The sequence below is a fragment of the Prosopis cineraria genome, unplaced genomic scaffold, assembly GCF_029017545.1.
Source record: "Prosopis cineraria cultivar Desert tree isolate PC_DT_omini unplaced genomic scaffold, ASM2901754v1 PC410, whole genome shotgun sequence".
Taxonomy (NCBI): domain Eukaryota; kingdom Viridiplantae; phylum Streptophyta; class Magnoliopsida; order Fabales; family Fabaceae; genus Prosopis; species Prosopis cineraria.
Genome location: NW_026555735.1, coordinates 36,864 through 50,065, shown reverse-complemented (window position 1 = coordinate 50,065; position 13,202 = coordinate 36,864). Strand labels below are relative to the sequence as shown.

Sequence of the window (13,202 nt, the reverse complement as noted above, 5' to 3'; positions counted from 1 at the left end):
CTTAGGCAGAGTCGTTCTCCCCTAGCACGAGGGCGTGCTAGATTGGGTGTGGGAGAATGTCATGGATGATATCTCCGTGACCGTGTAAAGACCAAGATAATGAACGATCCGCTGGTTAGCCTCGCACAATATGGGTAAAGGGGGCGACATTGGCATTGGGGGTGTTCTGCCTCAGTCTTCGGACTGAGTGCACAACCGGTCGGGGGCTGGTGCCGCCTCCCTGATGAACCTATGGCAGGACAAAACTAGTGTGATCCGTATGTAGTAAGGCTTGTCCTGAGAATTATGGGGTCCTCCAGGACGTCGCACGGGCGCCGTGTGCTGCGCCAGAATCTCAGCCCGTGACAAGGGGCTCTCCAATTTTTTTTTTTTCCATTCTTTTTCCTCCACTATCTCAACCCTTGTGCTTCATTAATTTTATAATTAAAAAATATTTAATAAAATGATATGAAGAGTAAGGATTGGAAAACTAGAATAAAAATGAGGGGGAAAATGGAAAGGCCCAAAACAAAAACTGAATAATAAAAATTATAAAACATTAAAAATAAAAAATATTTTATTTATCAACAAAAATATAATCGTTCATTTAAAATATATATTTTTAATAAAAATAACATTGGGACAAAATCAAAATGTTTTACAATTAAGAGCAATCATCAATTGTTGACCCAAAGAAGCCATCAAGTAAATATTATTTTAAGTTAGAAGATTAAACTCATATAGAAAATTCATAATAATCATTAAATAAATTGTTACGAGATATGGCACAAAAATAATCCTGCAAATTCAATGTTCTTAAAAATAACAGCAGTTGAAACTTCGACTATAACTTGAGAAGAAGTTATTAAACATAAGCGGGATGCATGGTGAAGAGCCTCAATCATTATTGCAACATATAAAACAAACAAGTACACATTAAAATTAAATATGTAATGCACAATGTTTAATAGTGCAACTGCCCGTGGTGATAAATGTTTTCTCTGACTTAATGAAGGTACTAAATCTCATTGGAAGTGAATACTTTCAAATTCACCCACTTTTCAACACCATCACAAGGATTTGAGATCACATTATGAAAGATTAAATTGTTATTTTGGATCATGTTTACTAAAAGTCTAATAATTATGTTGTCTAGCTTGGTCACCAAGAACATAAAGATAAACTAGACGTTAGAAATTTAAATGAAACATTCCTTGGATGACAATGACATCATGTCTAATGATCTTACATGGTCCTCTTTAATTTGCATGGCTTTGTCGTGGTTTTGTAATTCAAAAAAAAAAAAGAGAGAGAGAGAGAGACTTCCGTGAAAAAAGTTTGTTGATTGCAACTTGATAATGATAAGAATTTGTTTGTCTTAAATCATATTTAGTAATAGAAACAACGTTTGCCTATTGATTTTATGTTTCATACGAACCACGCAAAGTAGTCTTTCCTAGGAAAACAAGTAACAATGTTAGCTAAAGACAAATGGCAAATTAGCTTAAATGCTTAATGACTGAAATCTTTGACCTAGTTAATAGATATTTTAAATACTTGATATTCATTGACAATACATTGCCCTCACACCATCCTGATGCCTGACTTAATTTTTGCTGCGTTTTACGTGTTCTATTCCCTTCCTCGGAGCTGTTTGAATTGACATAGCTCTTTTACAGAATATGATGTTTCACAATATATACAACGATCTTTTATGTTAAACCACCAATTGTATAGAACTGAAAATATATTGTAACTCACATCATAAGCGTCACCCTAGTCTTTAGATATAAGCAACTTGCATTCACCATTGGCTATTCCTCCGCGACTGGAGCACATCCAACCAATTTAAGGTCCCGTACCAATCTGTCAATCATCTTATATATGTCATCTGATTTGGGGTGAGATCGATCAAGAACAGTAAATTCATGCACCTTTTCTTCCAACTCAATGGAACTAGCCCCAGATGGCTTTTGGCCTCCAGTGTTCTTCATTTGTACCCTCACATCAGCAACACTACTCCAATCTCCCGCTTGAGCATAAATATTTGACAAAAGGGAGTAATTCCCAACATCAGATGGTTCTAATTTGAGCAGACGATCACTCACAGCTCTCGCAAGGTCTGCAGCGTTATGCATTCGACAAGCCCCCAAAAGAGTTCCCAATATTTTGCCATTTGGTTCCATTGGCATACTGTGAAGAAGTGCAAAAGCTTCCTTTAGATGCCCTCCACGGCCTAAAAGGTCCATCATGCAACCATAGTGCTCAATTTGAGGAACAATCCCATACACTTTCTCCATTGAATAGAAGTGCTTTCTGCCTTTCTCAACAAGGCCTGAATGGCTGCAAGCACATAAAAGGCCAATGAATGTATACTTATCAGGCTCAAATCCTTCACGTATCATCCTAGAGAAGAGTTTAAGTGCTTTCTTGCCATGTCCATGCACAGCTAATCCTTGGAGCATGGCATTCCAAGACACGACATCTTTCTTTCTCATTTCGTTAAACACATCAAATGCAGCTTCCAGACAACCACACTTTGCATACATATCAATCAGTGCATTGGACACTTTAATGCTGCATCTATATCTAGACCTGTTAATGGAGGCATGAATTTTCTTTCCCAAGCACAAAATTCCAGACTCTGCACATGCTGCCAATATACTTATCACAGTCCCATCATCAGGTTTCAATCTCGTTTCCTCCATTCGGTCATACAAGGTGCTTGCCTCTCTAACAAGCCCTTTCTCAGCATACCCGGATATTATAGTAGTCCAAAGGATCATGTTTTTTGCAGGACTCTTATCAAACAACATCCTGGCCATATCAATATCCCCAGCCTTACAGTAACCCCAAACCATTGTTGACCAAGAGATAATATTCCTCTCAGGCATTTTCTCAAACAGTTTGAATGCTTTATCCATGTCTCCTTTCTTTGCATGTCCATCTAACATTGTATTCCAACTTACCGTATCTCTCTCAGGCATTTCATCGAACAATTTGCAAGCTTCTTCTAATTTACCTGCTTTTGCCAACCCACCAACAATAGAATTCCAAGTAACAATATCTTTTTCCTTCATTGACATAAACAAGTTCAACGCAGCAGTAAGGCCAGAAGGTCCACACTTTGAGTAGGAGTCAAGGAGTGCATTGGGCACAAATATATCTGAATAAAGTCCAGTTTTCTCTATATGTGAATGAATCATTTGAATTACGGGTAACCAAGAATGGCCAATGCACGCTTTTAACAGATATGGGTAAGTGAAATTATCAGGACACACCTCAAATCTTTGCATTTCAAAGAAAACTGCGAAGGCATGTGAAGGCTGAGAATTTTGAGCGTGAGCTCTAATCAACGAGTTATACATATGAACATTGGGTTCCGGAACTTGATTGAAGACATTCACGGCTGACACAATCTGACGGCTGAGAGAGAGAGCTGCAATGAGTTTGGGTGCGACATAGAGGTCTTGGTGGAGGTCAGCTTTGAGAATTTGGGCATGAATTTGCTTTATGTGGTCCAAGTTAGTGCATTTATGGATATCAGAAAGCTTCTCCTCGAGCAGCCTTCGTCTAGAAAACCAAGTTGGGGTTCGCAATGGTAGAGAAATTTGCATCATGATTCATGGAATAATGGTTTGAGCTTGACAAAAAGGAAATAAAACGACAATAACTACAACCATTTGAAGATTTTAGCTAGAATGGACAACCGAGTAAGCCCAAGAGAGGGAAAATCCATTTCCATTGTTAATTCAGGGATTAAAAAGGGGAGAATGACAAATAGGTTAAGAGGATTAATTAATTTAAATTAAATTTTAAGTATTAAATTTTAATAATTTTTAAGTTTATCTATTAATTTTGCAATTTTGTTATAATAAATTTATAATTTATTTTTTAAATTTTAACATGATTGTAGAGTAAATAAATTTATTTTTTCATTAAAATTTAAAATACAAGTTATAAATTAATCACAATGAAATTATAAAATTAAAAATTAAACTTGTAAATCCTTAGAGTTTGACATTTGAAACCTAATTTAAATTAAACGATCCTCTTAATATTTTTCTGTCATTCTCCCGATTAAAAAGTGAAAGAAAGAGAGAAAAAATACTCTTTCGTTTGAGTTAGCAGAAGAAATTAGGTCACATTTGTCATAAAAAAATAGATGGATCTATAAAAATAGAAATAAAAGTGAAAGTGAAATTGAAAATGGAGGTGACAATAGGGTATAAAAGTATATTTAATATTGTGAATACTATATTTTATTTTGACTTCCAAATACAAACTAGAAATAAAAGCCCAATAAAATTAAGTAAGCTAAAAACAGAAAAATAGGGTTTTATAAAAAAAAATAATATCTTCATAATTTAAAAAATATATTTTTTTATTGACTCTCAAATCCCCTCATTTTTGTTGTTATCAAATTGATTGCCTTTAATTTAAATTTGAAATCTGAAATTATGTGAAAAAGTCAAAATAAAAAATTACTTTATTTTGCTTGATTCTGTTATTAAGTGAGAAAATCTTAATTAGTACTTATAAAAGAGATAAAAAAAGGGAAAGGAGGGGACCAAAAAATTGAGAAGAAGAAATTGGTGGAGAGGCCAAAAGAGTGCCAGAAAAAAGTGAGGACAATTATATATTTCTCATGCCCAGCAAATTATGAGACTATGAATTACTTTTTAAATCTAATAGTTAGAATGGAGCCTTTTTTTTGTTTTGTTGGTATTTGTAATGTCACATATTTAAATTAATCTTTTCTTTCATTTTATTTTAATTTTTCTTCTTCGCTTTCTTTTATCTTTGTCGTTTCTAGCAAAATTGACAGGCACCATTTGTATTAATTTTTTTTTGTCTTCTTTTTGTTCTTTTTTTTCATCTCTTTATCCTTTATGTTTGTTTCTCCTTTCTCTTGATCAATAGTACCTATACAATCATTCTCTACGAATCTATTTTATGGCCATATAAGTTAAGATAATTAGTGTGAATAGATGGAATTAGCGTGTTTCCATAATCAAACCAGTTTCTGGAAAAACAAAAGGTTTCATAAATTTTGGTATTAATCTGTAAAAAGAAAATAGATTAAATTCTATAAGCTCTCATAAAGTATAATCTTTTTTATTTTTTATGAGTGATATTAAATCATCGTGAGTGACACTAAGTCATCATAGGTATTAAAATTTACATTTTTCAAAGTTAAATTATTTTTTCATTTTGAAAACTCTTTTAGGGTTTGCCATAAGTGATAGGAAATCACTATGTACACTTAAAGTGTCAAATGATGGACTGTGAGTGATACTAAATCACCACAGAATCCAATACTGTTTAATTTTTCCTTCCCTTGTGTATTATTAAAAATAATGAAAATAATAAAACTCTTAGCATATGCTAAGTTATGCCATGAGTGATATTAAATCGCTTTGAATCCCTAAAATATCAAAAGAAGATACCATAAATGATATTAAATCATCATAGGTATTAAATTTCATTTCAAAATTTAATAAGTAAACTATTTCTATGAAATTTTTACTTACAAATTTCTTGTAGGGTTTGTCACAAGTGATATTAAATCACCATGTACACTTAGAGTGTCAATTAGTGGACTGTGAGTGATATTAAATTGCCACAAGTTTATTATTTTTCTTTTACCCAAAGATACTTCCATGTGACATTTTTTTATTAAAAAAATTATATAACACAAAAAAACATTCTCTTCATAAAATAAATTAATAAAAAATATAAAAGAAAACCTAAATAATAATATTTCAAACTATGTAGAATTTGATCCCAATCACAAGATATGTAAGCCCTAAGCTTTGATCCTAGGTCAAGCCCTCTCATGTAAATAAATAATTTTTTTTTATCTTTATTTTTCATGTGGAATAAAGGGTAACTAAGATATTATTAAAAGATCAATTAATTTTACACAATTAATTTAGGATAACCGTTCTTATGAACGGATATCATGGGGTGCCTAATACTTTCCTCACGCACAACCAACTCTCGAACCCTATTCTGGTTATTATAAATCATTTTATTTTTTTAAAAGGTTTTTAAAATTATTCTTTTAAATTTTGGTGACGACACTTATATTTATTAATTTTTCTTTTCGAGGAGATCACGCAGATGGAAAGGGGATAAAAAAATTTGTTTAATATTGTATTTAAATTTTAAAAAGTCCAAAATACCCCTAAAAACCCACTAAACCACCTATACATAATCAAATCAATGCCATTGGAAAAAAAATAAATAAACACTGCATCTGAGAACAAAAAAAAAACCATCAGAACAAATTTCATTAAAAAAACAGGTTTGATTTGATAAGATCATAACAAAAAGAAAATCATCAGCACATGAATTGAATCGATGCCATGAGAAAACCGCCATTGGAGGATAAAAAAAAACGGCAGCAAATATCAAATTTCATAAAATAAATCATCAACAAAGCATATCTGATTACAATACTCCATCAACATTATATTCGAACACATTTTTTTCCATATCTGCTCTCGACAAGTTTGCCTTTTTCTAGACCTATTAAAATTGAAGAAATAATTAGAACAATAAGAGGAAGGAGATGAAGCATCGAACGTGGACGAAGAAAGGATGCTCGTCGTTGGCGGTTACAGGAAGGGAGAAGCTAAGATCGAAGAAGCTCGAGCAAATTGAAAGACCATCTAGTAGGATGCTTCGCTGCCGCTTGTGAAGCCAGAGATCTCGCTGCCGATTGATGCTCCGCTGCACCATCATGCCCTCCATGGGGTTGCCATCAGTGACAAACGATGAACACCTACATGTGTCTCAGTCAAACTCAAACATCACAAGAAAAAGGTTAGGGGCAAAGATGGAAAATGAGGAAGGAAGTGCTGGAGGAACCGAGTTTCACCATTTTTTGATGTAACTGACTTCCCCAAAAAAGTGCACTTCAAAATCCCAAACATACAATTTTTAGAGTTTTTACTTTCCACTTCTTTCATTCCAGTTCCACCCTACCAAACAAGCCATGATTAAGGAAAATAAACAATGGTTAGCACCATACTTCTAGCACAAAATACCATGAATAAATACTATCATATAGCCTAATACGTACTCGTGGTCACCCAAAGTCTATATTAGTTCTTGCTCGAACAAAACAACATAATATAATCTCCAGCGCCAGCGAAACATGCATCATGTATGCCATTCTTAGATATTTTATAAACTTCTCCATTAATTATTCAGACTTTTGTAATAGCCTTCACTATATCCAACCCGTACGTCAATGTATCATCTGAATCGTTTACTGTTCCACTAACCTTTTAACTAGACAGATGAAAACAAGTTTTGATCTAAATAGAGTTTCCACGAGGGATATAGTTGTCGCGACAATAGTCCTGAATATCTGATGTTGGATTTCGGTAACGACCCTTAATTGAAGACAGATATTATATTAAATCAATTACTATTTAACTTAATATTTTAAATTAAATTAGTTTTGATCTAATCAAGAATTAATCGGTGATTTATTCTTGACCAAATCTATAATATCTCAATTGTTAGGATATTATAATTAATGGGATATATTATATCTCAGTCATCTTCTCATAATGAGATATGATTCATGATATGATTTCTTAATTCAAGTCAATTACTCACACAATATAAAATAGAGGAGGCTGATTGAAGAGACAATATTCAGAGTTAAACACCTCTTCTCCGTTCACTGTTCTGTCCCCGTGCATAGAAAAGATTCTAGTGGTTTTTCTCCCCATTCTGGATTCAATATGTCTCCCTCCAAAATTCATTTAATTTATGAGTATTTATTTTTTTTATTTCCAATGTAATCTAACCTCATTTAATCTAAGCATGAATTCTAGTACCTCATATTAGACGGTTTCTATCATTTAATTGTATAATAGAAATTTTACAATATATGATGTTCTCATGTTAGACAGTTCTGTTTAATATAAGTTAAAATAATCATTCAATATTTTTTTTTTTGGCTATAGTAGTAGTGAGACCACTCTTAAATATATTTTATAAACTCTTCCATTAATTATAGATCATGATTTTCCCTAGAAAATCCTCAACCTGTTTTCATTCTTAAACAAGTGGTGAATGAAGAATTTTGTAATGGCCTCACTATATCCAACCTGTACTTCGAATTATCTTTCCTAAAAATATAAAATAAAATTACTCTATGCTATACAGGAAATTTAGATACAAAAAATTCTATCAAATAATAAAATTAATCTAAAATCATATATCATCTATTAAAGATATCAAATTGTAATTAAAGTTATCCTGGATAATTGTTAGTGAAGTTATTCAGTTAACAACTTAATATTAATAATTATGCAATAATAATTAATAACTGCCATAGATCACATAGATTTTTAGAATAATTTTATAATTTTATGAAACTTTTCTGCATTTAAAACAATTTTGTCAATTACCCGTGCTGTGGCAATCTTAGTCGTGAATATCTAACCTAACCTCATCTAATCTATCCAATCTAAATTATAGGAGAAAAATCCGAAACAATTCACCCGTATTTAGCTCAATAATACGTCGAGGTTCATATTTGCAACAGAATCTTTTTGTGCACGCAACCGATTTGCTTCGTCGTCATCCCTCTCCTCCCATGTACATGTACATGCACAACACCCCCCCCTTCTTCTGAATTTCCCGTTCTTTATCATAATTAAGAAATTATCCTATCTTCGAGTTCCTTTCAGAGAGCGACAATAATGATCGAACAAGAAACTGATGCAGTCTCGTCTTCCAAGAAGCACTTGGTCTTCGCCTACTATGTTACCGGCCATGGTTTTGGCCACGCCACTCGTGTTGCCGAGGTGGTGCGGCATCTCATTCTCGCCGGTCATGATGTCCACGTGGTCACCGTTGCTCCTGACTTTGTGTTCACCTCCGATGTTCAATCTCCTCGCCTATTCATTCGCAAGGTGCTTTTGGATTGTGGAGCTGTTCAGTCAGATGCATTGACTTCGCAAGGTGCTTTTGGATTGTGGAGCTGTTCAGTCAGATGCATTGACCGTTGATCGCCTCGCGTCGTTGGAGGAGTACTCTGAAACAGCCGTCAAGCCCCGTGCTACTATCTTGGAAAAGGAAACAGGGTGGCTAAACTCCATCAAAGCTGACTTAGTGGGCTCTGATGTAGTTCCAGTCGCGTGTCGTGCAGCAGCAGATGCTGGAATTCGTTCTGTCTGTGTGACCAATTTCAGCTGGGACTTCATGTATGCCGAATATGCCATTGCTGCTGGGTATCATCATCGTTCAATTGTTTGGCAGATAGCGGAGGACTATTCTCATTGCGAATTCCTGATACGCCTTCCAGGATATTGCCCAATGCCAGCTTTTCGTGATGTTATTGATGTGCCTCTGGTTGTGAGGAGGCTGAACAAATCTCGAAAAGAGGTGAGGAAGGAACTCGGTATAGCAGAAGATGTGAAGGTAGGCGTTCTCAACTTTGGTGGCCATCCATCAGGATGGAAGTTGAAGGAGGAGTTCTTACCTTCTGGCTGGTCGTGCCTGGTTTTTGGTGCTTCTGACAGCCAGGACCTTCCGTCAAATTTCAAAAAATCTTGCCAAGAATGCATATACACCTGATATTACTGCAGCATCAGATTGTATGCTTGGAAAAATTGGATATGGCACTGCTAGTGAAGCTCTGGCATTCAAGTGTCCTTTTGTCTTTGTGAGGAGAGACCATTTTAATGAAGAACCTTTTCTGAGAAATATGCTTGAGCATCATCAAAGTGACGTTGAAATGATTCGGAGGGATTTACTCACTGGTCATTGGAAGCCTTAATCTTGAACGTGCAATGACTTTGAAACCTTGCTATGAAGGTGACATAAATGGTGGAGAAGTGGCAGCCCATATCCTACAGGAAACAGCTTTTGGGAAAAATTATGCATCAGACAAGCTTAGTGGTGCAAGAAGATTGCGTGATGCCATAGTTCTCGGGTATCAACTACAGAGGTCCACTGGACGAGATATTGCAATCCCAGATTGGTATGCAAATGCCGAGAATCAAATTGGACACTCACCATCCCCTTCATTAGTGGATGATGGAGGCTCCATATCCAGCTTGCACAATGAGCATTTTGAGATTCTTCATGGAGATGCTCAAGATCTTCCAGATACTGAGGCTTTCTTAAAGACCTTATCTGAACTGAATGAGAAACACGCAACACGTGAGCTGAAGGCCGCTGCTGGCCTCTTCAACTTGGATGAAGAAATTTTTGTGACGAGGGCTCCGGGAAGGTTAGATGTAATGGGTGGGATTGCTGACTACTCCGGAAGCCTTGTCTTGCAAATGCCAATAAGAGAAGCCTGCCATGCTGCTCTGCAAAGATTCCATCCAAGTAAGCATAGGTTGTGGAAGCATGCTCAAGCACGACAGAATGCCAGGGGGGATAAACCAACTGCTGTTTTGCAAATTGTATCATTTGGCTCAGAATTAAGCAACCGAGGCCCAACCTTTGACATGGATTTGTCTGATTTTATTGATGGAGAGAAGCCAATCTCGTACGAAAAAGCAAGGAAATTCTTTGCTCAAGATCCTTCCCAGAAGCGGGCAGCATATATTGCCGGAGCAATTGTGGTCTCGATGAATGAAATGGGCATACGCTTTGCTGTCCCAGAAGGAAAAGGTGTTTCATCTTCTGCATCTGTGGAGGTTGCTAGCATGCATGCTATAGCAGTTTCTCATGGATTGAATATTAGCCCAAGAGATCTAGCCCTGCTATGCCAAAAGGTGGAAAATCACATCGTGGGAGCCTTATGTGGTGTCATGGATCAAATGGCTTCAGCATGTGGTGAAGCCAACAAGCTTCTCGCAATGAATTGCCAGCCTGCAGAAATCGTTGGCCTAGTAGAAATTCCCAATCACACTCGATTTTGGGGAATCGATTCTGGAATAAAACAGTGTTGGAGGCGCAGACTATGGATCAGTCAGAATTGGTACCTTCATGGGTCGGAAAATGATAAAATCCAGAGCTTCTGAGATATTGGCTGAGACACTTCCAAATGGGTTGAACCATGATGATACAGAACTCATGAGCAAAGAAGCATCTTTAGATTACTTACGCAATTTGTCACCTCACAGATATGAGGCTCTTTATGCTAAGAACATTCCAGAGCACATAGTTGGCGGGACATTTTTGGAGAAATTTGCTGATCATGATGATCCTGTCACCAGTTTTGATGAAAAGCGTACTTATGCAGTGAGAGCTCCTACAATACACCCCATTTATGAAAACTTCCGAGTGAAGACATTTAAAGCACTGTTGAACTCAGCAACGTCGAGCGATGATCAACTCAAAGCCCTCGGAGAATTGTTATATCAGTGCCATTACAGCTACAGTGCTTGCGGACTGGGATCTGATGGAACAGATAGGCTTGTAAAGTTGGTTCAAGACTTGCAGCATAGTGCGACATCTACAGTTGAAGGCGGCACATTATGTGGAGCTAAGATCACTGGTGGAGGATCTGGTGGAACAGTTTGTGTAATTGGAAGGAATTGTTTGAAGAGCAATGAGCAAATTTTTGAGATTCAGAAGAGATCCAAGAAAGCTACTAGCTACTTGCCCTATATTTTTGAGGGTTCATCGCCAGGTGCCTGTAAGTCTGGGTTCTTGAAGATACGTCGTCCTCGTGCTCCTTCGACTCATTGCCGATCAAAGTTCGCCCCGGGGGGGGGGGGGGGGGGGAATCATCCTTGTCATGAATGATGAATCAATGGAACTGTAAGCGTCGAGATCTGCATATATTTAACTAAAAAGATATGTATAATGCGTAAAATAAAAATTTCTTTGCTGATGATGTAAAAAGAATGTAAAAATATTCATCAATGCAACTAGGGTGATCATGGGGTGAGAGAAGATCAAGATATTTTTGTCTAGTATTTCGTTTCAAAAAAAAAAAAACTGGAACTGAATTTTTATTTTATATTTATCTCGATAAATCAGATAATATTAAGAAAAGATTTAAATAATAACATTTATTAAAATTTTAAATCCTATAATTTATTAAGTTTAAAGTCAAAACAATACAAGTACATAACTCACAATAATTTAAAGTTAATTATTAAATTATATTAATTATAACTACACATTATAATAGTTGATTTCTATGTTATAAGAGTAGTCATAACAAGTAAGTCAAATACAATATCAAATTATTATTTTTCTACTTTAGTTGAGATATATTAAGTTAATTACTCTTTCGAAAACATAGCAAGAAATATGATATATATTAAAGTTATTAAATAGATAAATATAAGAATAAATTATATTAATATAATTAATATATTATAAAGAAAGATATCGCCCTATTTACTCTATGTCATTAAAAGTATCAATATAAAAAACTTTAATTTTAAATAAGAATTGCAAATATTGAAATTATAATTGATATAATTAATATAAATATAAATTATATTAATATAATTAATATATTTAATACATTTTTTTTAAAAAAAATAATATATATATATATATATAATATTCGGGATGGCATGGGATGCCTCGATGGTAATCCTATACCTCATCCCGTTCCAAACTCCTCTCACAAAGTCTTGTCCCTATTACTTTTGGACCGAGATGAGATGGTGCCAATCGGGATGAATACAAACTGAACACTCTTAAATGCAATATTTTATTTTTTTCCAAAAATATTATTTACAGTGACATGTATATATGTACCATAGAGCTTTGGGTTAACTATTTATTCTTAAATTATTCATAATTTTAGTTATAAAATATAGGAAAAATATAAATTTTCGTTTTTGGACTTCTTCTCAATTATGGATTCAATTTTTGAATTTTAATTTGAACAATTTAATCCAATATAATTCAGTCTTTATAATTTTGTAATTAAATAAACTATGAAAATTAAGTTACATTAAGTTAAAGGTCAAGAATTTATAAGTTAATAATTGAGAGACAATTTAGAAACAAAAAGCTATATTATTCTTATGAGGTAACACAAAAATTAGAATCATAAGAGAGGGAGTTAATTATAATCTAATTGCACAACTTTACACAATTTTTTATGTTAGTTCTTTAATTTTGTACAACGTTTCATTTTTATCTTTTAATTTTATAAAATATCTTTTAAATCTTTTAACTTTAATATTATTAGTTTTATTTCAATAAATTTTTACATTAAATTTTTAAATATTGACAAAATATTTTCAAATATTAGCATATTAAGTTTAATT

At 34.3% G+C, this 13,202-nt stretch overlaps 1 protein-coding gene and 1 pseudogene across 1 annotated transcript; one reads left to right on the top strand and one right to left on the bottom strand.

The window, feature by feature from the left end:
- Nucleotides 1-1,499: 1,499 nt before the first annotated feature.
- On the bottom strand, nucleotides 1,500-3,637 carry LOC129296987 (pentatricopeptide repeat-containing protein At3g29230-like). The gene has a single exon (XM_054935387.1). It carries the CDS (start codon nucleotides 3,597-3,599, stop codon nucleotides 1,794-1,796), a length of 1,806 nt encoding a protein of 601 aa, XP_054791362.1. The 5' UTR covers nucleotides 3,600-3,637; the 3' UTR covers nucleotides 1,500-1,793.
- Nucleotides 3,638-8,708: 5,071 nt separating this feature from the next.
- LOC129296988 (L-arabinokinase-like) lies at nucleotides 8,709-11,953 on the top strand (annotated as a pseudogene).
- The last annotated feature ends 1,249 nt before the right edge of the window (nucleotides 11,954-13,202 follow it).

Excerpts from the sequence above, each read along its gene's own strand:
- LOC129296987 (XM_054935387.1), bottom strand. The coding sequence starts at position 3,599 with ATGATGCAAATTTCTCTACCATTGCGAACCCCAACTTGGTTTTCTAGA.